Source organism: Salmo salar, chromosome ssa10 (assembly GCF_905237065.1).
Source record: "Salmo salar chromosome ssa10, Ssal_v3.1, whole genome shotgun sequence".
Taxonomy (NCBI): Eukaryota; Metazoa; Chordata; class Actinopteri; order Salmoniformes; family Salmonidae; genus Salmo; species Salmo salar.
Window position 1 is genome coordinate 79700405 of NC_059451.1, and position 26583 is coordinate 79726987.

The 26583-nt window shown below is 43.4% G+C and overlaps 1 protein-coding gene across 2 annotated transcripts in view; it reads left to right on the forward strand.

Moving 5' to 3' along the window:
• The window catches only part of LOC106560995 (protein phosphatase 1H), a 63789-nt gene that overhangs the window by 25079 nt on the left and 12127 nt on the right, over positions 1–26583 (forward strand). For both annotated transcript variants that reach the window (XR_006757001.1, XM_014124510.2), the window contains exons 3-8: positions 1367–1726; positions 6726–6838; positions 6920–7004; positions 7495–7613; positions 21691–21754; positions 23745–23852. Coding sequence is in view for 1 of the 2 variants with exons in the window: in XM_014124510.2 (XP_013979985.1) it covers positions 1367–1726; positions 6726–6838; positions 6920–7004; positions 7495–7613; positions 21691–21754; positions 23745–23852 (849 nt within the window). In the remaining variant the exon portion in view is untranslated. The remainder of the gene's footprint in view (positions 1–1366; positions 1727–6725; positions 6839–6919; positions 7005–7494; positions 7614–21690; positions 21755–23744; positions 23853–26583) is intronic.

Here is a 26583-nt window from a genome sequence, read left to right on the forward strand (position 1 = left end):
CATTAAGTACTGCAGTGCATCTCCTCCTCATGGACTGCACCAGATTTGCCTGTTCTTGCTGCGAGATGTTACTCCACTCTCAAGGCACCTGCAAGTTCTCAGACATTTCTAGGGGGAGTGGCCCTAGCCCTCACCCTCTGATCCAACAGGTCCCAGACTCGCTCAATGGGATTGAGATCCGGGCTCTTTGCTGGCCATGGCAGAAGACTGACATTCCTGTCTTGCAGGAAATCACGCACCGAACAAGCAGTATGGCTGGTGGCATTGTCATGCTGGAGGATACCACATGAGGGAGGAGGATGTCTTCCCTGTAACACACAGTGTTGAGATAGCCTGCAATGACAACAAGCTCTGTCGGGTGATGCTGTGACACACCGCCCCAGACCATGACGGACCCTCCACCTCCAAATCGATCCCGCTCCAGAGTACAGGCTTCGGTGTAACGCTCATTCCTTCGACGATAAATGCGAATCTGACCATCACCCCTGGTGAGACAAAACCGCGACTCGTCAGTGAAGAGCAATTTTTGCCATTCATTTCTGGTCCAGTGACGGTGGGTTTGTGCCCATAGGTGACATTGTTGCCGGTGATGTCTGGTGAGGACCTGCCTTACAACAGGCCTACAAGCCATCAATCCAGCCTCTCTCAGCCTATTGCGGACAGTCTGAGCACTGATGGAGGGATTGTGCGTTCCTGGTGTATCTCGGGCAGTTGTTGTTGCCGTCCTATACCTGTCCCGCAGGTGTGATGTTCGGATGTACCGATCCTGTGCAGGTGTTGTTACACGTGGTCTGCCACTGCGAGGACGATCAGCTGTCTGTCCTGTCTCCCTGTAGCGCTGTCTTAGGCGTCTCACAGTACGGACATTGCAATATATTGCCCTGGCCACAGCTGCAGTCCTCATGCCTCCTTGCAGCATGCCTAAGGCACATTCACGCAGATGAGCAGGGACCCTGGGCATCTTTCTTTTGGTGTTTTTCGGAGTCAGTAGAAAGGCCTCTTTAGTGTCCTAAGTTGTGACCTTAATTGCCTACCGTCTGTAAGCTGTTAGTGTCTTAACGACCGTTCCACAGGTGCATGTTCATTAATTGTTTATGGTTCATTGAACAAGCATGGGGAAACAGTGTTTAAACACTTTACAATGAAGATCTGTGAAGTTATTTGGATTTTTACGAATTATCTATTAAAGACAGGATCTTGAAAAGGAACGTTTCTTTTTTTGCTGAGTTTATATATAACATTGTAAATTCAATATTTTTTGGTTTGGCTAATTGTTTGTGTTTTGTTCTACTTATTCTCCTGTGTGTGTCTTTGCGTGCCAGCTTTTGACATTGCAAAATGTGTGTGTCTGTGTTTGTGTGTCCAGGATGCAGTGCCCGGACTGACCTTCCACTACTGGGGGCTGTTTGACGGCCATGCGGGCTCAGGGGCGGCGGTGGTGGCGTCTAAGCTGCTCCAGCACCACATCGTAGAACACCTCCGAGAGGTCCTGGATGTCCTGAGGAACCCGGCCCAGCTGGTCCCCATCATCCACGGGGAAGAGCCCACCAACCACAACCTCACCCCCACCACCCACAGGGGCATCACCAGGACCGCCTCACTGCGGGGGGCCGCAGGGGCACCCGGCTCCCCCAGTCACCCCCCTTCCACCAGGTTCTTCACAGAGAAGAAGGTCCATCATGAGAGCCTGGTGATGGGAGCCATCGAGAATGCCTTCAAAGAGATGGTGAGTTCATTGCCATGTTCAGTAGGTTAACATTGTGGATTGTTGCAGATAGAAATGTCATGAATAGAGTCGATGTGATTCCCTGTTCTACATCTGAGACAGGCATGTCTGTTGTACATTATCTATTTCTATCTGAACGTTCCACTATGTTGTGCCCTGGTGAATTCAGCCCTGGTCTGAAAGAACATACTAACCATCATGCGTTAATTACAGTATATAAGGGACACTGCAGCATCAGTTGCTGCAGCATACTGCACATTCATTGTAAGAGACATTGCAGCGCTCCCCTCATTCCCATCATTGTCTGCTTAGCCGATATGCATTGATCAGCGGCATCTTGGCAATTACATTTTTTTTTTCTGAAGATATGCAATTGGAGGTGTACCAGTGGATGTATTTCAAGGCCTACCTTCAAACTCAGTGCCTCTTTGCTTGACATCATGGGAAAATCAAAAGAACTTAGCCAAGCCCTCAGAAAACCAATTGTAGACCTCCGCAAGTCTGGTTCATCATTGGGAGCAATTTCCAAACGCCTGAAAGTACCACGTTCATCTGTACAAACAATAGTACACAAGTCTAAACACCATGGGCCACAGAATTCTATCGACATAACCTGAAAGGCCGCTCAGCAAGGAAGAAGCCACTGCTGCAAAACCGCCATAAAAAAGCCAGACTACGGTTTGCAACTGCACATGGGGACAAAGATTGAACTTTTTGGAGAAATGTCCTCTGGTCTGATGAAACAAAAATAGAACTGTTTGACCATAATGACCATTGTTATGTTTGGAGGAAAAAGTGGATGCTTGCAACCCGAAGAACACCATCCCAAACGTGAAGCATGGGGGTGGCAGCATCATGTTGTGGGGGTGCATTGCTGCAGGAGGGACTGGTGCACTTCCCAAAATAGATGGCATCATGAGGCAGGAAAATTGTGGATATATTGAAGCAACATCTCAAGACATCATCGTTGACCCAAGTTAAACAATTTAAAGGCAATTGAGTGTATGTAAACTTCTGACCCACTGGGAATGTGATGAAATAAATTATTCTCTCTACTATTATTCTGACATTTCACATTCTTAAAATAAAGTGGTGATCCTAACTGACCTAAGACAGGGAATTGTTACTAGGATTAAATGTCAGGAATTGTGAAAAACTGAATATAAATGTATTTGGCTAAGGTGTATGTAAACGTCCGACTTCAACTGTATGTCTGAAATAGATTAATGGGTCGTAGCTCCAGGTTTGATTTGAATTAACTCGATCTTTAGCTGTGTCTGCTTTCCTCAGCAGCTCTTTGGCACTGAGAGTTGAGTGGCGTCTAACAGCTGGCTGCCAGTGATAAGGCTGTGTTTAGCGTCAGCGCGTTGCCCCCCTCCCAGTCTCTCTAATCCATTATCTGTGACTGTTCCTCAAATCAGCAGCATATGGTGCCAGTCAGTCCACAGCCGCATGATTTATGGACTTTTTCCCCTTCTAACCCACAGGGCCAAAAAGGTTTCAGAGCTGCTCACCATCTGGTTGTGGTGCTGTAAGAGGATGTGTGGACTTCGACTTAGCTCACTGAGCGGCCCAGTGGTCGGACACACAGCCAATCTAAGAGTGTGGTCTTGACAGGCTTTGGCCAATGAGGAGTCAGAAAGGTCATTGGTTATTAGCCTCATTGTTTCATCTTGTTATTGAGGATTCTGGCTTTGGCTTCAAGACAAATTTTGGCACTCGCTAAATTCTGCTGTTGTGTTTCCTTTCTTGAGAGCTAAGAGAGTTCACCACCTGGTGTCTAGTCCACTGATACAATCTAAGTCTGAAATGCTGATCACTTAGAGTGCCAACTGCATTTTAGTCTCATCTGTTTCACACAACTCCTTACAATAACTCGCTTAACTTCAGACAAACCTGGGTACTGCAGCAGTAGCTGTTGTTTTCCTCGTCATCACCACTAGATGGCAGTGTGCGGCCATCCATTGAGTGAGTTGGTGTAATTTTCCAAGTCTAGACTGTCATCCCAAACTATCAACTGTAATAATGCACCATTTCCCATGCACCTGTGCACATTTCAGACTGTGTCGATGCTTAACGATTGTGTTGTAATGAATGTGTGACGTACAAGGATTTAAGATTAAACGTCTATATATAAATGCACAATTTCATCAAAAAGACATTCACTGTAGCGTCGATGCAGTTGAGTGTATGTTATGCAGATTTTTGCCTTTTGATCTAATAGCAGTCTATTATAGAGTCAAAAACCTTCACCATAATATTCCACAGTATATTCAGCTCGTTCCTATACTTGATTTCATAGCGTGATAAAGCTATTCTCTGCCTCTCTCTCGCTCTTCACTCTATTTCACAGGCACAAGGCAATTCGTATCCCTCTTCCCTCCCATCTTTTTTTTTTTTTGTTCCTCATCCCCTCTGGCTCTTGTCTGGAGCTTTGCTCCCCATCTCTTCGTTAATCTTGCTTCTTATTTTTAATGAACCTCATTCTCAAGTGAAATCTGTCACTGATTTGGGTGATGGTGGTGCATAATTCAGACTAGTTTTACCCCTCTCTTATCTCATCTGGGATAACCACTGGCTCTGATTGTAGTTCTCAGGTTGACATGAATCACCCCCACGGGCCGTTTCTGGAGGAGGCTGCCAGAGCCTAATAAACACGGAGATGTGTAAGCATAAAAAAGAAACGTGGCTCACGATGACGACACTGTTTACATTGAGAAGGACATAAATAACTGGGGGAGATCCGATTTTTGGCCTAGTCTTCCGCCCTGTAAAGACATGTACTGTGTATAGACCCTACTAAAGCTGCAGTCAAATGAACCTGCAATAGGGTGCAAACCGTAATCCTAACTGTTGTCTTGCATTGACCTATTTTAATCATTTAGCAGATGAGAGCGATTTGAATGTGTACTGCACTGTTGAGGAGAGCTTGCGGTAAGCGTTTCACTGTATCATTTACACCCTGTATCCTGTGCACGTGACACATGAACTTTGATTTACATTGTATTACAGTTCATTCGTCTTAAGGTGGCTAGGTGAGACAACTACATATCCCAGTCATAGTAAACAACAAAAATGTCCTCATTAAATCAGCGCTAGTGAGACGAGACGAGACAAGTGCGAGTGTTAGTGCAAGATAGGCAAGGGTGTTAAAAACAGTTTTTGTAGGGGCGGGGGGTGTAGCTAGTTGTTTATGCAGACATTTTCATTATTGAAGCCTTTCCTCCCTGCAGCCACAGGCGTTTGATAGCAGGATACGTAGGTATGCACTGCTACAGAGTAATAACTTACCCCTGCAGCCACAGGCGTTTGATAGCAGGATACGTAGGTATGCACTGCTACAGAGTCATAACTTGCCACAGGCATTTGATAGCAGGATACGTAGGTATGCACTGCTACAGAGTCATAACTTACCCCTGCAGCCACAAGCGTTTGATAGCAGGATACGTAGGTATGCACTGATACAGAGTCATAACTTACCCCTGTAGCCACAGGCGTTTGATAGCAGGATACGTAGGTATGCACTGCTACAGAGTCATAACTTACCCCTGTAGCCACAGGCGTTTGATAGCAGGATACGTAGGTATGCACTGCTACAGAGTCATAACTTACCCCTGCAGCCACAGGCGTTTGATAGCAGGATACGTAGGTATGCACTGCTACAGAGTCATAACTTACCCTCGGTGAAGGACACATTTTGTTCACTAAGTTCCCCCTCCCTAACACACACACACACACATTCCTGAGCAATGTGTTTCTCCTCCAAGGTGACAGCAGTGGTGGGGCCAGGGTAGAGGGTGCTGGGGTGTCGCTAGGGCCTTGTTACACAGAAACACACACAGTGTGCTTCATCAGATAGTTGATAGCCAGCAGAAGAGCGCAAGGCAGAGTGCTCTAGCGTGAGTGTGTTTTCCACAGGGGACTACAAGCTAGGGACAGAGTAAATTAGCGGACATTATTTTGTCACTCTTAACATAGTGCTAGAGACTCATGACATTGCTATAACCCAAGATACACACGTTTTTACTCATCGCCTCCTGGTCTCGGCCTGTATTTATACAGCCAACGTCTCAGAGTAGGATCGTTGACCATGATAGACGAGCGTCCTGTCCAGGGGGTGTACTTGTACATCAAGCTGCTTCACGCTACAGAAATATGAGAGAGGCTCCGGCTGCGCTTCAAACCAATTCAACTCTTCCGTGACACTTTTACAATAGTTTTAGATAACGAAGGATTAACTTGTGAACTAGTGAGCGTACATAATATATAGGTAGAGAGCTATAGCTTGGTTGGTTTAACTTTTTTTTATATTGGCTTTTTGATTAATTCAGTGACCGATGAATTATTCATCTAATTAATATCATAGATGTTTTTTAATTTGTAAAAATAATTATCTTGGTTTAATTACTGCTAAAATAATCGACCTAATTAAGCCGTGTAATAAGGATTACTCCCTCAAACTTCACCTCGTCTTTAGGTTTCCATTTCTTTTTATCGCTCCTTGACGTATTCCGCTCATGTTATGTACAGTACGTTACTGTAGCAAGGATTTTGATCCATAGCAGGTCCTTATGTGCTATATTGTAGTGGGGGGGGAAAGTGTTTCCTTTTATGATTGGTAGTGTATGTTTTCATGTGTATTTATGATATATGTATGTGTTGTTGTGTTATTATGACATGTATATGTACACTGAGTGTACAAAACATTAGGAACACCTGCTCTTTACCATGACATAGACTGACCAGGTGAATCCGTGTGCATCAAGAATGGTCCCCCACCAACGAACATCCAGACAACTTGACACAACTGTGGGAAGCATTGGAGTCAATATGGGCCCGCATCCCTGTGGAAAGGTTTCGATACCTTGTAGAGTCCATGCCCCAACAAACTGAGGCTGTTCTGAGTCAAAAAGGGGGTGGAACTGTTAGGTAGGTGTTCCTAATGTTTTGTACTCTCAGTGTATATGTGTATTTATGTGTTGTTGTGTTTGGTTTTCAGGATGCCCAGATTGAGAGAGACAAGGCTGTGTTTAACGTCTCAGGAGGCTGTACTGCTCTGTGTGCGCTCTTTTTACTCAGAAAGCTCTACGTTGGAAATGCCGGGGACAGCAGGTGAGACACACAGACACACGCCCACACTGCAATAAACACTCAAACTGTTTGAATTAACACGGATTGCTTTGTCCTGCACAGAGCAATCATTATCCGAGGTGGAGAGGTTATCCCCATGTCTACAGAGTTCACACCCGAGTCAGAGAGGCAGCGCTTGCAGTTCCTGGTAAGAGGAGGAACTCAACAGACACTGTATCACAATGCATGACCTCCCCTCCCTGTTCAGACATTCACTATGCTTAGCTTTCCTACCTGGTCTCTGCTGGTGAAATAACGCCCACAGTTCCTGGCAAGAGGATGAACTCTACCACAACCCCCTGAATCACAGTGAACCTGGGCTGTTCTCTGTCCCAGACCTGGGTTCAAATAGTATTTGAAATCATTTCAAATATTTTAGCTGGCCTTGATTGAGCCTGACTGGCACAATGGAACCAATAGACAAAAAAGAGCAAACCCCACTTATCTCATCAGAGTAGAGAAACTACTATTTTTAAGATTTCAAATAGTATTTGAACCCAGGTCTGCTCAGTTTCTCACTGACAGTTACTAAGCTTTGCTCTTTTGCCTGGTGTGTACGCTGGTTTAATTGACTGGCATTCCCAGGGGATAGGAAGACAATCTCTTCACGCTCCTCTCTCTCCTCTTTCTATGTGAAGGCCTACATGCAGCCACACCTGTTAGGGGGAGAGTTTACACATCTGGAGTTCCCCAGACGAGTACAGAGGAAGGAGGTGGGGAAGAGGATGCTCTATAGGGACTTCACTATGTCTGGCTGGTGGGTATCCATCCATCTATCTGTTTGATTACTGCTACTCAACTAATGACGGGCCTTGGACCTCTCATTGTGATAAGTTACAGACAGGTGCCGCATTGAGGAATGTATCATACCCCCACCATTTTACTATAATCATGAGATAATCAAGGTTAGGCATCTTTGCAATAATGTCCTTTGTCCGCAATCATTTTGTCTATCTGAACCCCCCCCCATTCTAATCAATGTACTGAGTGCCAGCTGATTGACAGGAAGTGCTCTGATAGACCCAGACATTATGTGTCATCTGTGTGAATGACTGGGACAGTTCAGCTCATCAGTGATCCCTGGACATAACTAGGGCCCATCATAGCGTCTTTGATTCACTGCATAGAGAACCGAGGCAGACTGAGGAGAGGGACAGAGACGGTGGTGGTGATTAAGGGGAGATGGATCAGTGCTGGCTCTTTCTCTTTCTCTGTCTGTGCTGTTCAGATGTGCCGATGTAGGACAGGGCAGTGCTGCTCACTAGTCCAGAACTCGGAACAGAACTGATATCTGTGATGTATTTTTAACAGATTCCTTTACAGTGAAGTGGGCCTTTCTCAGTACTGGCCTCTGAGCGTACAGAGAAAAATAGATGTGTGTGCGTGCTGTCATGCCCATATGGGGCACAGGGACACATGCCCCCTCAGAATACTACTAGCCACATTCATGGTGTTGGTTTTAGCTAGCCCAGAAACACTGTAGGTTCCCAACCTCATAACTTGCTACCAAGAAGTAATTTCAAGTTAGAGTATTAGCTGGCAAGGTTGATCGACTTTAGAAAAGCAAACAATAACTACAGTATTATGTGTCACTCTGCTCTCGCTCTGTGTCGCCGCTCTCGCTCTGTGTCGCCGCCTCGCTCTGTGTCGCCGCCTCGCTCTGTGTCGCCGCTCTGCTCTCGCTCTGTGTCGCTCTGCTCTCGCTCTGTGTCGCCGCCTCGCTCTGTGTCGCGCCTCGCTCTGTGTCGCCGCTCTGCTCTCGCTCTGTGTCGCCGCTCGCTCTGTGTCGCTCTGCGTCGCTCTGTGTCGCTCTGCTCTCGCTCTGTGTCGCCGCTCTCGCTCTGTGTCGCCTGCTCGCTCTGTGTCGCTCTGCTCTCGCTCTGTGTCGCCGCCTCGCTCTGTGTCGCTCTGCTCTCGCTCTGTGTCGCTCTGCTCTCGCTCTGTGTCGCTCTGCTCTCGCTCTGTGTCGCTCTGCTCTCGCTCTGTGTCGCTCTGCTCTCGCTCTGTGTCGCTCTGCTCTCGCTCTGTGTCGCCGCCTCGCTCTGTGTCGCCGCCTCGCTCTGTGTCGCCGCCTCGCTCTGTGTCGCCGCCTCGCTCTGTGTCGCCGCTCTGCTCTCGCTCTGCTCTCGCTCTGTGTCGCCGCCTCGCTCAGCTCTCGCTCTGTGTTGCTGCCTCGCTCTGGCTCTCTGTCGCGCTCTCTGTGTCGCGCTCTCTGTCGCTAAACACACACACACACACACACACACACACACACACACACACACACACACACACACACACACACACGCGCCTAGTTGGCACTGAGCTGGGCTGTGAATTGACAGTGCAGATGGGGGGGTTGTTAAGCATGGGAGGCGGTGGTGTTTTAGGGTCGTGTTCAATTGATGAGTGTTTAGCAGTGTGCCTGTTCTGCATGTTCAAACGCCCCAGCTGCCAGGCAGGCACACCAGCCAGCAGTGAAGAAACAAAGCGAGAAAAAGGAAAAGGTGGGTGGAGAATGGGGAACAGTGATTCTGGGCTGGTTTAATTGACTGTTAGAAAAAGTATCTAGATCCTCTATGAGACTGTGGAAGGATCCAAATTGTGGATTTAAAAGAACATGAATCGTCAGCATATAATGACACCTTTTGTTTTTAAGCCCTGAATTTCTAGGCCCTTGATATTATTGTTGGATCTGATTTTAATAGCTAACATTTCAATGGCCGTTCAATACGGTCTGAGAAGGAGCCATTATTGACTATTTTGCACCTGGGGTTACTATACTTAACTTTAACCCATTCTATAAGAGATTTTCCAAAATTAAAATCTTCCAGGCATTTATATATAAATTCCAATCGTATTTTTTCAAAATCCTTTTCGAAGTCAGCTATGAATACCAGGCCTGGTTTCCAGATTTTTCATAGTGTTTTATTGTTTCAAGTACTATTGTCTATGTAAAAAATTTTTTAAAAAAAGCTGTCTGGTTAGGATGAATAATATCTGACAATTTTTGCATCACAACACTGAAGTGTAAGGGGCCTCCAGTTTTTTTTTATGGACTGTATATATTATATTTACCACCTGGGTCCTGTTTCAGTAGTATTGAACTCAAACCTTGCTGAGTACCTGATAGTTGACCATTTTTATAGGAGTGGTTAAAACATGTTAATAGTTGATCTTTGAGTAGATCATAAAATGTTACACATAGAGTTGAAGTCGGAAATGTACATAGACCTTAGCCAAATACATTTAAACTCAGTTTTTACAATTCCTGACATTTAATCCTAGTAACAATTCCCTGTCTTAGGTCAGTTAGGATCACCACTTTATTTTAAGAATGTGAAATGTCAGAATAATAGTAGAGAGAATGATTGATTTATTTCAGCTTTACTTTCTTTCATCACATTTCCAGTGGGTCAGAACTTTACATACACCTAATTAGTATTTGGTAGCATTGCCTTTAAATTGTTTAACTTGGGTCAAATGTTTTGGGTAGCCTTCCACAACCTTCCCACAATAAGTTGGGTGAATTTTGGCCCATTCCTCCTGACAGAGCTGGTGTAACGGAGTCAGGTTTGTAGACCTCCTTACTCGCACACACTTTTTCAGTTCTGCCCACAAATCTTCTATAGGATTGATGTCAGGGCTTTGTGATGGCCACTCCAATACTTTGACTTTGTTGTCCTTAAGCCATTTTGCCACAACTTTGGAAGTATGCTTGGGGTCATTGTCCATTTGGAAACCCATTTGCGACCAAGCTTTAACTTCCTGATTGATGTCTTGATGTTGCTTCAATATATCCACATCATTTTCCTACCTCATGATGCCATCTATTTTGTGAAGTGCACCAGTCCCTCCTGCAGCAAAGCACCCCCACAACATGATGCTGCCACCCCCATGCTTCACGGTTGGGGTGGTGTTCTTCGGCTTGCAAGGCTCCCCCTTTTTCCTCCAAACATAACGATGGTCATTATGGCCAAATAGTTCTATTTTTGTTTCATCAGACCAGAGGACATTTCTCCAAAAAATGTGATCTTTGTCCCTATGTGCAGTTGCAAACCGTAGTCTGGCTTTTTTATGGCTGTTTTTTAGCAGTGGCTTCTTCCTTGCTGAGCGGCCTTTCAGGTTATGTCGATATAGGACTAGTTTTACTGTGGATATAGATACTTTTGTACCTGTTTCCTCCAGCATCTTCACAAGGTCCTTTGCTGTTGTTCTAGGATTGATTTGCACTTTTCGCACCAAAGTACGTTCATCTCTAGGAGACAACACGTCTCCTTCCTGAGTGGTATGACGGCTGCGTGGTCCCATGGTGTTTATACTTGCGTACTATTGTTTGTACAGATGAACGTGGTACCTTCAGGCATTTGGAAAATGCTCCCAAGGATGAAACAGACTTGTGGAGGTTACAATTTTGTTTTTCTGAGGTCTTGGCCTATTTCTTTTGATTTTCCCATGATGTCAAGCAAAGAGGCACTGAGTTTGAAGGTAAGCCTTGAAATACATCCACAGGTACACCTCCAATTGACTCAAATTATGTCAGTTAGCCTATCAGAAGCTTCTAAAGCCATGAAATCATTTTCTGGAATTTTCCAAGCTGTTTAAAGGCACATTGTATGTAAACTTCTGACCCATTGGAATTGTGATGCAGTGAATTATAAGTGAAATAATCTGTCTCTAAAACATTGTTGGAAAAATGACTTGTTTCATGCACAAAGTAGATGTCCTAACTGACTTGCCAAAACTATAGTTTGTTAACAAGAAATTTGTGGAGTGGTTGAAAAATGAGTTTTAATGACACCAACCTAAGTGTATGTAAACTTCCGACTTCAACTGTACCTCAACTGGTATGCTATCCAGCCCTGGAGTTGTCCCTGGCCTAAAGGCTTTAATTGCGTCAAGAAGTTCCTCCTCTGCAATTTGGCCCTCGCACAAGTCTTTTTGTACACCTGTTAATTTTACACTATTATTTGGGGAAAAAATCCTTACAGTTACCTTCAAGTAGTGGAAATGGAGGAGACTGAAAAGGGAACGTATGCTTAAAGTACTTTGCTTCATCTTTCAAAGCATAATTAGGTGAATCATGGATTACTCTTTTTGGTAGCATTTCTATGTTCAAGATTCAAAAGGAATTTGGTACATTTTTCATAATTTTCCATCCAATTCGCTTTATTTTCTATAATAGATTATACTTGATTGTAACTATTTTGACCTAAATAGTTTTTGTTTTAAAGATAATTGTTGAATTGCATGACCTCTAAAAGTGTCCCATACAATAGTTGGATCTGCTCTACCTACGTTATGTAGGAAAAAGTCACTCATAAAATTAGAGGTCGACCGATTATGATTTTTCAACACTGATACCGATTATTGGAGGACCAAAAAAAAAAACGATACCGGTTAATCGGCCGATTTAAAATATATATATATATATATATATATATATATATATATATATATATATATATTATTAATAATAAAAAAACATTTACTTTTTTTTTTAATATATCTAATTTCTTTTTCTTTTTTTATTATTTTTTTCAATGTATTTATTTTATTTGTAATAATGACAATTACAACAATACTGAATGAACACTTATTTTAACTTAATATAATACATCAATAAAATCAATTTAGCCTCAAATAAATAATGAAACATGTTCAATTTGGTTTAAATAATGCAAAAACAAAGTGTTGGAGAAAAAAGTAAAAGTGCAATATGTGCCATGTAACAAAGCTAACGTTTAAGTTCCTTGCTCAGAACATGAGAACATATGAAAGCTGGTGGTTCCTTTTAACATGAGTCTTCAATATTCCCAGGTAAGAACTTTTAGGTTGTAGTTGTTATAGGACTATTTTCTCTCTATACAATTTGTATTTCATATACCTTTGACTATTGGATGTTCTTATAGGCACTTTAGTATTGCCAGTGTAACAGTATAGCTTCCGTCCCTCTCCTCGCTCCTACCTGGGCTCGAACCAGGAACACATCGACAACAGCCACCCTCGAAGCAGCGTTACCCATGCAGAGCAAGGGGAACAACTACTCCAAGTCTCAGAGTGAGTGACGTTTGAAACGCTATTAGCGCGCACCCGCTAACTAGCTAGCCATTTCACATCGGTTACACCAGCCTAATCTTGGGAGTTGATAGGCTTGAAGTCATAAACCGCGCAATGCTTGAAGCACAGCAAAGAGATGCTGGCAAAATGCACGAAAGTGCTGTTTGAATGAATGCTTACGAGCCTGCTGCTGCCTACAACCGCTCAGTCAGACTGCTCTATCAAATCATAGACTTAATTATAATATAATAAACACACAGAAATACGAGCCTTAGGTCATTAATATGGTCGAATCCGGAAACTATCATCTCGAAAACAAAACGTTTTTCCTTTCAGTGAAATACGGAACCGTTCCGTATTTTATCTAACGGGTGGCATCCCGAAGTCTAAATATTCCTGTTACATTGCACAACCTTCAATGTTATGTCATAATTACGTAAAATTCTGGCAAATTAGTTTGCAACGAGCCAGGCGGCCCAAACTGTTGCATATACCCTGACTCTGCGTGCAATGAACGCAAGAGAAGTGACACAATTTCACCTGGTTACTATTGCCTCTTGGGGATCGGTGCCCGGTATAGGGAGTCATTGTCAAGAGACCATGGCGGGAAATTCAAAACTGCAAGAATCTAATAATTTCAATTTCTCAAACAATCAACTATTTCTCACAATTTGAAAGATAAACATCTCCTAAATCCAACCACATTGTCCGATTTCAAAGAGGCTTTACGGCGAAAGCATAAAGTTAGGTTATGTTAGGAGAGTACATTGAAAATAGCTGTGTGTAATGTTTTGTCAATTCAAAGACAGGCGTCACCAAAAGCGGATAACCAGCTAGAATTATGCACTAACCTTTGACAATCTTCCTCAGATGACACTCCTAAGACATTATGTTATACAATACATGCATTTTTTGTTCCATCAAGTTCATATTTATATCCAAAAACAGCATTTTACAGTAGCGGTGAAATTCCGATTATTTTTTTTCTCTCAAATGCTTCCGGTGAACAACGTTACAATTTACAAAATTACTATTCGAAAACATTGGTAAATTATAATATTGTCATTCAAATATTTATAGTTTAACATTTCGTAAATGCTACTGCATTGCCAGATTTCAAAATAACTTTACTGGGAAATCACAATTTGCAATAAACCGGGTGCTGTGCTAAGAACAATAGGCTAGGCTATACAGGTTAGCACCATCTTGTAACCATGTAATATCAAAATTACTATTGTCAATAATCCCTTACCTTTGATTATCTTCATCCATTGGCACTTCCAGGAATCCCATGTCCACAACAAATGTGGTTTCTTTCAACAAAGTTCATAATTGATGTCCAAATAACTCCAAGTTGTTAGTGCTTCGGTAGGCTACTAAAAAGTAGCGCGGGGGGAGTCACGGCGAAAAGTAAAAAAAAAAATCTATTTACGTTCGTTCAAACATGTCAAACGTTGTTTAGCATCAATCTTTAGAGCCATTTTTAATGTGAAACATCAGTAATGTTTCAACCCGACCTCTCCTGTGTCTTGAAAAACGTATTTGAAAAATGTCTCGCATCACATGATTGCGCAGGTGCAGCCAATAATGAAGTGACGACATCCCAGGGAGATCAACTTCTCTTCCTTGTCATCCGGTCTCTGTTCATCATAGACACTTCAAACAACTTTATAAAGATCGTTGACATCTAGTGGAAGCCGTAGGAAGTGCGAAATGAATCCTTTCTCACTGTGTTATCTATTAACAATGACTCCAAAAAAATTGTACAGCCACAAAATTATTTTTTTTCTCAGGTTTTTGCCTGCCATATGAGTTTTGTTATACTTACAGACACCATTCAAACAGTTTTAGAAAATTCAGAGTGTTTTCTAGCCAAATCTGGTAATAATATGCATATCCTAGCTTCTGAGTTGGTGTAGGAGGCAGTTAAAAATGGGCACATATTTTTTTCAAAATTCTCAATACTGCCCCCTAGCCCCAACAGGCTAACCTGGATTTCTTTTAGCTAAATATGCAGGTTTAAAAATATATACTTTTGTGTATTGATTTTAAGAAAGGCATTGATGTTTATGGTTAGGTAGAGTCGTGCAACGATTGTGCTTTTTTCGCAAATGTGCTTTTGTTAAATCATCCCCCGTTTGGCGAAGTCGGCTGTCTTTGTTAGGAAGAAATAGTCTTCGCAGCTCGCAACGAGCCAGGCGGCCCAAACTGCTGCATATACCCTGACTCTGTTGCAAGAGAAGTGACACATTTTCCCTAGTTAAAAGAAATTCATGTTAGCAGGCAATATTAACTAAATATACAGGTTTAAAAAATATATACTTTTGTATTGATTTTAGGAAAGGCATTGATCTTTATGGTTGGAGCAAGGTGTACCTAAGCGATTATATGCAACGCAGGACAGGCTAGATAAACTAGTAATATCATCAACCATGTGTAGTTAACTAGTGATTATGATTGATTGATTGTTTTTTATAAGATAAGTTTAATGCTAGCTAGCAACTTACCTTGACTTCTTACTGCATTCGCATAACAGGCAGGCTCGTCGTGGAGTGCAATGTAAAGCAGGTGGTTAGAGCGTTGGACTAGTTTACCGTAAGGTTGCAAGATTGAATCCCCGAGCTGACAAGGTAAAAATCTGTCGTTCTGCCCCTGAACAAGGCAGTTAACCCACCGTTCCTAGGCCGTCATTGAAAATAAGAATGTGTTTTTAACTGACTTGCCTAGTTAAATAAAGGTGTAAAAAAAGGAAAAAGAAATCGGCCAAATCGGCGTCCAAAAATACCGATTTACGATTGTTATGAAAACTTGAAATCGGCCCCAATTAATCGGCCATTTCGATTAATCGGTCGACCTCTACATAAAATCCTTTGTCTTGGTTAAAAACATGTTGTCAATATCTGCACCCACGTGGAAAGTCTGTAAAAGTAATGTGGATGCCAATTATTTGATGGTCCGACTGCATTCTGACCGCTATCAAAACTTATTTTACTTTTGGTGCCAGTGCAAATGATACGAGAAAGTAATCAAGACCACTAGCTTGATTAAGCCTTCTCCATGTACACTATATATACAAAAGTATGTGGACTCCCCTTCAAATTAGTGGATTCGGTCACACCCGCAGAGATAAAATCGAGCACAAAGCCATGCAATGTCTATAGACAAACATTGGCAGTAGAATGGCCTTACTGAAGGGCTCAGTGACTTTCAACGTGGCACCGTCATAGAATGCCACCTTTCCAACAAGTAAGTTTGTCAACTTTCTGCCCTGCTAGAGCTGCCCCGGTCAACTGTAAGTGCTGTTATTGTGAAGTGGAAACATCTAGGAGCAACAACTGCTCAGCCGCAAAGTGGTAAGCCATACAAACTCACAGAACGGTCCCGCTGAGTGTTGTAGCGCATAAAAATAATTTGTTCCTGTTTGCAACATCCGCACAAGAATTGTTCGTCGGGAGCTTAATGAAATGGGTTTCCATGGCCGAGCAGCCGCACACAAGCCTAAGATCACCATGTGCAATGCCAAGTGTCGGCTGGAGTGGCGTAAAGCTCGCTGTCATTGGACCCTGGAGCAGTGGAAATACGTTCTCTGGAGTGATGAATCAATCTTTACCATCTAGCAGTCCGACGGACAAATCTGGGTTTGGCGGATAACAGGAGAACGCTACTTGCCTCAATAGTGCCAATAGTGCCAACTGTAAAGTTTGGTGGAGGAGGAATAATGGCCTGGGTTCGGGCTAGGCCCCTTAGTTCCATTGAAGGGAAATCTTAACGCTACAGCAATGACATTCTAGACATTTCTGTGCTTCCAACTTTGTGGCAACAGTTTGGGAAGGCCCTTTCCTGTTTTAGCATGACAATGCCCCCGGGCACAAAGCGAGGTCCATACAGAAATGGTATGTCGAGATCGGTGTGGAAGAACTTGACTGGCCTGCACAGAGCCCTGAACTCAACCCCATCAAACACCTTTGGGATCAATTGGAACTCCGACTGCGAGCCAGGTCTAATCGCCCAACATCAGTGCCCGATCTCACTAATGCTCTTGTGGCTGAATGGAAGCAAGTCCCCATAGCAATGTTCCAACATCTAGTGGAAAGTCTGGATTTGTAAGCCTACATACATCCACTTGTTCTAATGTGTTCAGTCCTTTTTCCCATACAACTTCATCTGTAATTGTAGAGTGAATGTCCTTTAAACAATATACATTATATTCCTTCCCTTTTAGCCATGTAAAGACTGATTTTGTCTTTTTTTGAAATTTGCTAAGCCATTACAATTATAACTAGCTGTACTTATTTCACCACTTACCATAATGAGATACAAGTTTAAATTATACTTACCGTAATATATGCCTGTTCACTTACTACCAAAAAGTACCATGATGATCAGGCTGCTAGACACCTAGTATCAGGGACAACACCCCTTTCTATCTTACCACCCCCGTACCCGTAACGCGCCTTTAGCGTCCTAAAAAACACCTTCAACCGACGATTGGCGTGGCCCAGGTAAGAAATTGTGTGTGGTTAGGATTCTAAGCACGTAGAGCTAATGTCTCTCTCACACCTCTGCACTGAGTGTGGCCCTGCCCGCTCATAAGAGTTGAGATCACTGCACTCCTGCCCATCTCTCATCATCAGCAGAGCAGAGAGCATACAGACAAGCAGCTACACCCACCACCTTACCTCCCCTCCCTCAGTCACACACCACACTGTGGTGGTTGTAAAAAATCCTATGAATAAAACAATAGTCTACTTTAACTAACAATGACAGACAGAAAATAAATCCACACACTGGTATATGCTCCGGGCGTTGGTTAGTCAGACAACGTTTTGACGCCAAACTGTGTCTTTGTCCGGAAAATGAGCCCGTGAATGTCTGGTGCTGTTTGCAGCAACTAAAGTGTTGTTCCTGACGGTCCCAGAGGTGTGAGTGGGAGCAGATATTAGAATAGGATTGTGTGCATGTCACGTTGTCACAGATGCTTTATCTCCAGCAAGACAGAGATAGACTGAGCTCCGAGACAGGGGGAGTTCACGCTAAACACTAACTTCACTGTGTGTCATTTTCAACCTCTCCCTGACCCATTCTGTAATGGTTCAAGCAGACCTCCATAGTCCCTGTGCTACAGAACACCACGGTAACCTGTCTAAATGACTATCGCTGCGTAGCACTCACATCTGTAGCCATGAGATGCTTTGAAAAGCTGGTCAAGGCTCACATCAACACCATCATCCCGGACCCACTCCAATTCGCATATCGCCCCCAACAGATCCACAGATGACGCAATGTTTATTGCACTCCACACTGCCCTTTCCCACCTGGACAAAGGGAACACCTATGTAAGAATGTTGTTCGTTAACTACAGCATAGTGTCCTCCAAGCTCATCACTAAGCTAAGGAACCTGGGACTGAACACCTCCCTCTGCAACTGGATCCTGGATGTCCTGACGGGATGCCCCCAGGTGGTGAGGGTAGGCAACAACACATCCGCCACGCTGACCCTCAACACGGGGGCCCCTTAGGATAGCGTGATTAGCCTATAGATAGGATTGGGACACTTTACATTAGAGAAGGTTCCATTAAAGAAAACCCTCTGTTGCTTTGGATAGATAGCGCTCAACCCATGGTGTTGGGAGAGGATGTAAAGCCTTAACACACACTACCATTCAAAAGTTTGTGGTCACTTAGAAATGTCCTTGCTTTCCATGAAAACATACATGAAATGAGATGCAAAATGAATAGGAAATATAGTCAAGACATTGACAAGATTATAAATAATGATTTTTCATTGAAATAATAATTGTGTCCTTCAAACTTTGCTTTCGTCAAAGAATCCTCCATTTGCAGCAATTCCAGCCTTGCAGACCTCTGGCATTCTAGTTGTCAATTTGTTGAGGTCATCTAAAGAGATTTCACCCCATGCTTCCTGACGCACCTCCCACAAGTTGGATTGGCTTGATGGGCACTTCTTACGTACCATACGGTCAAGCTGCTCCCACAACAGCTCAATAGGGTTGAGATCCGGTGACAGCTGGCCACTCCATTATAGACAGAATATCAGCTGACTGCTTCTTCCCTAAATAGTTCTTGCATAGTTTAAAGCTATGCTTTGAGTCATTGTCCTGTTGTAAGAGGAAATTAGCTCCAATTAAGCGCCGTCCACAGGGCGTGGCATAGCATTGCAAAATGGAGTGATAGCCTTCCTTCTTCAAGATCCCTTTTACCCTGTACAAATCTCCCACTTTACCACCACCAAAGCACCCCCAGACCATCACATTGCCTCCACCATGCTTGACAGATGGCGTCAAGCACTCCTCCAGCATCTTTCATTTTTTCTGCGTCTCACGAATGTTCTTCTTTGTGATCCGAACACCTCAAACTTGGATTCGTCTGTCCATAACACTTTTTTTCCAATCTTCCTCTGTCCAGTGTCTGTGTTCTTTTGCCCATCTTAATCTTTTCATTTTATTGGCCAGTCTGAGATATGGCTTTTTCTTTGCAACTTTGCCTAGAAGGCCAGCATCCCGGAGTCGCCTCTTCACTGTTGAGACTGGTGTTTTGCGGGTACTATTTAATGAAGCTGCCAGTTGAGGACTTGTGAGGTGTCTGTTTCTCAAACTAGACACGCTAATGTACCTGTCCTCTTGCTCAGTTGTGCCCCCGGGGCCTCCCACTCCTCTTTCTATTCTGGTTAGAGACAGTTTGCGCTGGTCTGTGAAGGGAGTAGTACACAGCGTTGTATGAGATATTCAGTTTCTTGGCAATTTCTCACATGGAATAGCCTTCATTTCTCAGAACAAGAATAGACTGATGAGTTTCAGAAGTAAGATCTTTGTTTCTGGCCATTTTGAGCCTGTAATCAAACCCACAAATGCTAATTTTCCTGATACACAACTAGTCTAAAGAAGTACAGTTTTATTGCTTCTTTAATCAGGACAACAGTTTTCAACTGTGATAACATAATTGCAAAATGGTTTTCTAATCAGTTAGCCTTTTAAAATGATAAACTTGGATTAGCTAACACAACGTGCCATTGGAACACCGGAGTGATGGTTACTGATAATGGGCCTATGTTCATCTAAGTAGATATTCCATTAAAAATAATCTGTTTCCAGCTACAATAGTCATTTACAACATTAACAGTGTCTACACTGTATTTTTGATAAATTTGATGTTATTTTAATGGACGAAAAATGTGCTTTTCTTTCAAAAACAAGGACATTTCTAAGTGACCCCAAACTTTTGCATGGTAGTGTACGTTTTACCAATAACAGATGAAGGTCAATAACATCAAATGCTGCACTAAAGTCTAACAATACAGCTCCCGCAATATTCTTATCAATTTGTTTCAGCCAATCATCAGTCATTTGTGTCAGTGCAGTACATGTTGAGTGCCCTTCTCTATAATCATGCTGAAAGTCTGTTTAATTTGTTCACAGAGAAATAGCATTGTATCTGGTCCCAACAGCAAACTGATTGGTTGGCTGTTAGAACCAGTAAAGAGCACTTTACCTTTCTTGGGTAACAGAATAACTTTAGCTTCCCTCCAGGTCTGAGGACAATCACTTTTCTCGAGGCTCAGATTAAAGATATGACGAACAGGAGTGACAATATAGTCCACTACCATCCTCAGTAGTTTTCCATCTAAGTTGTCAATACCATGTGGTTTCTCTCTATTGATGGACAACAATCATTTTTCCACTTCTCCCACGCTAACTGTACAGAATTCAAAATTACACTGTTTTTCTTTAATTATTAGGCATTTTATTCAGGTAAAATTTTGTTTGAATGAAAAGAACTACAGTATGATACTATAATAGTTATTCTCTATTCTAGTTTTAGTTCAGCAGAGTCATAAAGGACCATAGATTAAAGGGCTAAAGCGCATGACAGCATTTCTGTGCACAGCCTTACGTGCAGAGTTCATGTAATGCCAAATGGATGATTTGGATAACCTGGCTCTAGCTCTGCACTCTGCAGAAAGTGCTGAGTGTGTGAGACTTGCTGGCCCAGGGTGGAAACATATGGTCTCCCCTCCCCGAGTGGAACCTGTAATCCAAAAACCATTCCAGTCTTGTCTAACCCTCTTCTCTCTACACCAGCACAGCTGAAATGCATCTGACAAGGTATGGAGAGACTGCTTCCATTACCAAGCCGGTGTTTTTCACATTAACACGCAGGTGTGAATTTAGAGTAGGAAACTCAGAATCATTTTAGTCAGTATAACGGTGTGATATTCGTGGCAATCAGGTGGTTATTTTCGATATGATCATAACTGCTGCTAAGCAAGGAAGGTGGAAAAAATGATGGGAAGTAAGTGTCGTGTTCATGACTCACAAGTACATTGGAGACAGTATGGACTTTTTAACATTTAATGTACTATATGTGAATGTTGGGACCTTTCCGTAGCACCTTCATCAACTCCCACAGAATGAGAATATATATACACACACACACACACACACACACCAAAACAATCTGAAACGGTAACACCTCATCTCATACATTCATTGGCAATTACCATTTTGTCACAAGGGGATATTTTCACAATATCAACTAGAAAAATATGCTAAGTAATCCATCCGTCGCTCCTTTTCTGTATTGTCTGTGTGTTTTTTTTTCCTCTGATCCTTTCTTCCTATCTCTGTCTCCTTACTCGTCTAGGCTGCAGGCCCTGAGGGAGGCTATGAGGCGGTGTATCTCCATAGCACACTGCATACGAACCCTCTGCCTGCCTCCCTGCCTGGCTGCCATAAAACAAACAAAAACATTAGTCTTCTCTCCTCTCCTGTGTGCAGGGCATATAAAACCATTGAGGACGACGACCTGAAGTTTCCCCTAATCTATGGCGAAGGGAAGAAGGTAAGACTGCTCTCACCCGTTAGCCTCGGACCCAGCCGCCCCGGACCCAGCCTGTTGACGGGGCTACTCCCACGGCCTTGTTTTGAGGAGCTGTAATCACAGCTCCACCAAGGCACCATTAGTCAGCCCACTGTCACTCTGTGGAGGAAGGAGCAGTCTTTGTCTGCAGGAAGGCTAACTGTGGTGGCATTCCAGACCATCTTTATAACAGTATCACTGATCACACAATAAGATTGCTAGCCTATATCATGTTAATGTGGTTCCTGAGATGCAAAGCCAAAGTCTGGTTATCAGCGTATGCTACCCTGCATATTAGGGCCTCTGCCACGCATCTGACATGCATGCAGTAGTCGGCTGTGTCGTTAGATGAGGACCAGGCAGATGTCACCCAAGTGCAGTCTGTTACCACACCACAGTAAGCCTCCTATCACAGTCGGCTGTGCCCACGACATCAAGTGAAGGCCAAGCTGAGTCCTTCCTTTTGAAGTGAGGGGGAGAGCGATATAGAGTGATAGGGGAGAGGATTGGGTTGTGCTGGAGAAACACCACCGCACTTCAAAGACCGGCACAGCCTGTCGGGGCCGTACCTACGCTCAACAATTAATCCCAGGATGTTTCTCCACCGCCCGAGGAGCTTTATCTCTGTCTTTACCCCTTAGACTCTTCCTATTTTTCTCCTCCTCCCTCTCTCTCATCTCGCTCTTGTTGCGGCATCTGCACTGCATACTGATCCCAGTTCAGCCCAACTGACTGTACGACTGCCTCCTCGCCCCCCCTCTCTCCTCTCTCTCCCCTCGCCCCCTTTATACTCTTTCGCCCCCTCTGTCTTCCCTCCTCTCTTTCCTTTTCCTCTCTCTCTCCTCCTCACATGGCTCCTTATACAATTAGCACTGCTCCCCAGCTCCAAGCAGCTAGCCCTTTTCAGAGGCAGAGGCGATATGTGCAGACAGTAGGAATCAAAAGGAATTTCACACAGTGTACAAATGAAGGAGACCGTAGTCAACGTCGGTGTCTCAGACTAGGTAGAGAGGAGAGAGATCATTAAGGATTCACAGAACCGGAACATGTTGTGCTTTGCTTCATTGTACAATGAACAATCACTTCCATTGCATTCGAGGTGGCAACTTGGATTATGCAATGGTGCTTGTTTATTTGCCTTTATTTTTTTAAATGGTGTTTGTGTGTGAAGATTTAAATTACTTTATTGGTCAATTGCACACAAGATCCAGCTGTAATTTTACTTCCAATTTTAACCCAACCCCTTCTAAACACACACACAGTTTTTTTTGGAGAGGTGTGGAGGGCTGCCACGCTGGGTGCCCAGGGAGCTGTTGTTGCGGGGGGTTAAGTACCTTGCTCAAGGGCACAACAGCAGGCAATGGCATCTAGGATTAGATACCAGCAACCCTCTGGTTGTCAGCTCACTTCCCGGGATTCGAACTGGCAACCTTCCGGTTGCTGACTCGCCTCTCTAACCTCTAGGGTGTGTGTGTGTTTTATGAAGATACGATTTGTAGTCCTGTATCTTGTAGCATAGAGCAGTCTCCAGGGAGATATCATTGGGGGTCATCATTATTAAAGTCATGAGGCCATCATTGGTCCAGTTTAAATGTTTCCCTAAATGACAGCGGGGAGTAGTGTTCATCTGGGCCAGGGTAAATAGAATTTCAACTCAGTCGATTCTAGCAGTGAATTGAAATTCATTCCATGTATTTAATAGGGAGATTTTTTTCAAAGAGGATTCTTTCAATTCATGGTTGGAATTTAAATTCCCTCTCCCATGAAGTTGACAGACAGAATTGAAAAACCGGTAGAATTGACTCTGACCCTGAGGTCCACACACATCAAAGGACTTCAATGGATCAAATTAACCCAAACGTTGGTTTGAAATAATACTTGTTGCCAAAACAGAGTCGGGGAGTGAGGATCATAGGGTCAGAGGGAGGTGATGTTTATAGTTCCTCTCTTTGATGGTCTCATCCCTCCACAGGCACGTGTGTTGGCTACCATCGGGGTCACCAGGGGCCTGGGAGACCACGAGCTCAAAGTGCATGACTCCAACATCTACATCAAGCCCTTTTTGTCCTGCTGCCCGGAGGTAGAGTACGGTACTACTTATTCTCTATTTCCTGTCTATCAATAACCTGGAGAGCATAATAGTGCCATAACAGTGCATCAGACCTTCATGATCAAATGACAGGAAACTGCGTCTGTGTTCCAAAGGGCACCCTATTCACTATTCTATATCAGGAATCATAAACTAGATTCAGCCAGCTGGTCGGGGGGCTGGAACATAATTACAAATCATTTGTAGACTGCAAATTGACCACAAAAAGCCCAAACAGTTTGACTAAAACATAACCATTTCAAACCTTGCTTACATTTGAATACGGTCACGTCGTGTGTCTCTCTTATGGGAGAACTTGGGAACAGATTTCTTAAATTAAAATAACTTGGAGCTGATTTCTTAATTTTTTTTTTACAGTTTCTTATGTGCAACAATTAAAATTTCACTTTTTTTTTTTTTTCCGAATAAAAACACCAACTGGCCTCTGAGACAGGATTGTTTTGAGGCACAGTTCTGGGGAAGGGTACCAAAACATTTCTACAGCATTGAAGGTCTTCAAGAACATAGTGGCCTCCATCATTCTTTGGAACCACCAAAATTCGTCCTAGAGCTGGCCGCCTTTGCTCAGTTTGGCAATCGTGGGAGAAGGGTATTGGTCAGGGAGGTGACCAAGAAGCCGATGGTCACTCTGACAGAGCTCCGGAGTTCCTCTGTGGAGATGGGAGAAACTTCCACAAGGACAACCATCTCTGCAGCACTTCACCAATCAGGCCTTTATGGTAGAGTGGCCAGATGGAAGCCACTCCTCAGTAAAAGGCACATGACAGCCTGCTTGGAATTTGCCAAAATGCACCTAAAGACTCTGACCATGAGAAGATTCTCTGGTCTGATGAAACCAAGATTGAACTCTTTGGACTGAATGCCTAGTATCACGTCTGGAGGAGACCTGGCACCATCACTACGGTGAAGCATGGTGGTGGCAGCATCATGCTGTGGGGATGTTTTTAAGCGGCAGGGACTGGGAGACTAGTCAGCATGGAGGGGAAAGATGAACCGAGCAAAGTATAGAGAGATCCTTAATGGAAAAACCTGCTCCAGAGCGCTCAGGACTTCAGACTGGGGCGAAGGTTCACCTTCCAACAGGACAACGACCCTAAGCACACATCCAAGACAACGCAGGAGTGGTTTCGAAGCAAGTCTCTGAATGTCCTTGAGTGGCCTAGCCAGAGCCCGGACTTGAAACCTGATCGAACATCTCTGGAGAGACCTGAAAATAGTTGTGCAGCGACGCTCCCCATCCAATCTGACAGAGCTTGAGAGGATCTGCAAAGAATAATGAGAGAAACTCCCCATATACAGGTGTGCCAAGCTTGTAGCATCATACCCAAGAAAACTCAAGGCTGTAATCGCTGCCAAAGGTGCTTCAACAAAGTACTGAGTAAAGGGTCTGAATACTTACATAAATGTGATATTTCTGGGATATATTATATTTTTTATACATTTGCTAAAATTTCTAAACCTGTTTTTGCTTTGTCATTATGGGTTATTGGTGTAGATTGATGATTGGGGGGGGGGGATTTAATCAATTTTAGCATAAGGCTATAACATAACAACATGTGGAAAAAGTAAAGGGCTCTGAATATTCGGAATGCACTGTATATAAGATGGAGGTTGTAAATTGCTATGGAATCCGGTCATCAGTGGTTTCTGCAGTTTCAGACTCAGTGAACCCAAGTTCAAGGCATTTCCTGTTGATCATATTTTCAAACAGTGGTGCTTGTAGGTCAAAAGTAAGATGCGGTTAGTGGGAGTGTCATCATTGTTTTACAGTAAGGCATCTCAATGTCAGAGTCTCTCTTGTATATTGTGAAATAGATTCTTTATTGTTTCTCCCACTGGTTGTTATTCCAGTCAGACAGAGGCATTCTTTTTCTGCCGATAGCTTTTTGACTTGTGATCATAAGGTCAACAACATGTCACGGATGACCATTGATACATTAGCGATAAGTCTTTGATTCTTTCACAACCACTTTTACAACACTGTCATCATGCAGTGTTTGTTCATTGACTGACTCGTACTCTATTTGTGAGGTGAAGGACGTGCCTCTTATGGAGTAACAACATAGCAAAATGCCCTTGGTCATTGCCATTACAGTACTCCCTCTACCAGCACATGGATACAACAATACATCAAAACCATGGCACTTTGTCCGGAGACCAAAGCCAGGGGCATTACTTGGTGCTCTCGGAGTGTGACATGCAGCAGGATGCCTTTTTATTATACCAGATCAAATCACATTTTATTGGTCACATACACATGGTTAGCAAATCTTATTGCGAGTGTAGCAAAATGCTTCTGCTTCCAACACTGCAGCAATATCTAACAATTCCACAACTACCTAATACACAATCTAAGTAAAGGAATGGAATAAGAATATATCCATATTAATATATGGATGAGCAATGACAGAGCGGCATAGGCAAGATGCAATAGATGGTATAAAATACAGTATATACATATGAGATGAGTGATGCAAGATACATAAACATTATTAAAGTGGCATTATTAAAGTGATTAGTGAATCCATTTATTAAATTGGCCAATGATTTCAAGTCTGTATGTAGGCTGCAGCCTCTCTGTGTTAGTGATGGCTGTTTAACAGTCTGATGGCCTCGAGATAGAAACTGTTTTTCAGTCTCTCGGTCCCAGCTTTGATGCACCTGTACTGACCTCACCTTCTGGATGGTAGCGGGGTGAACA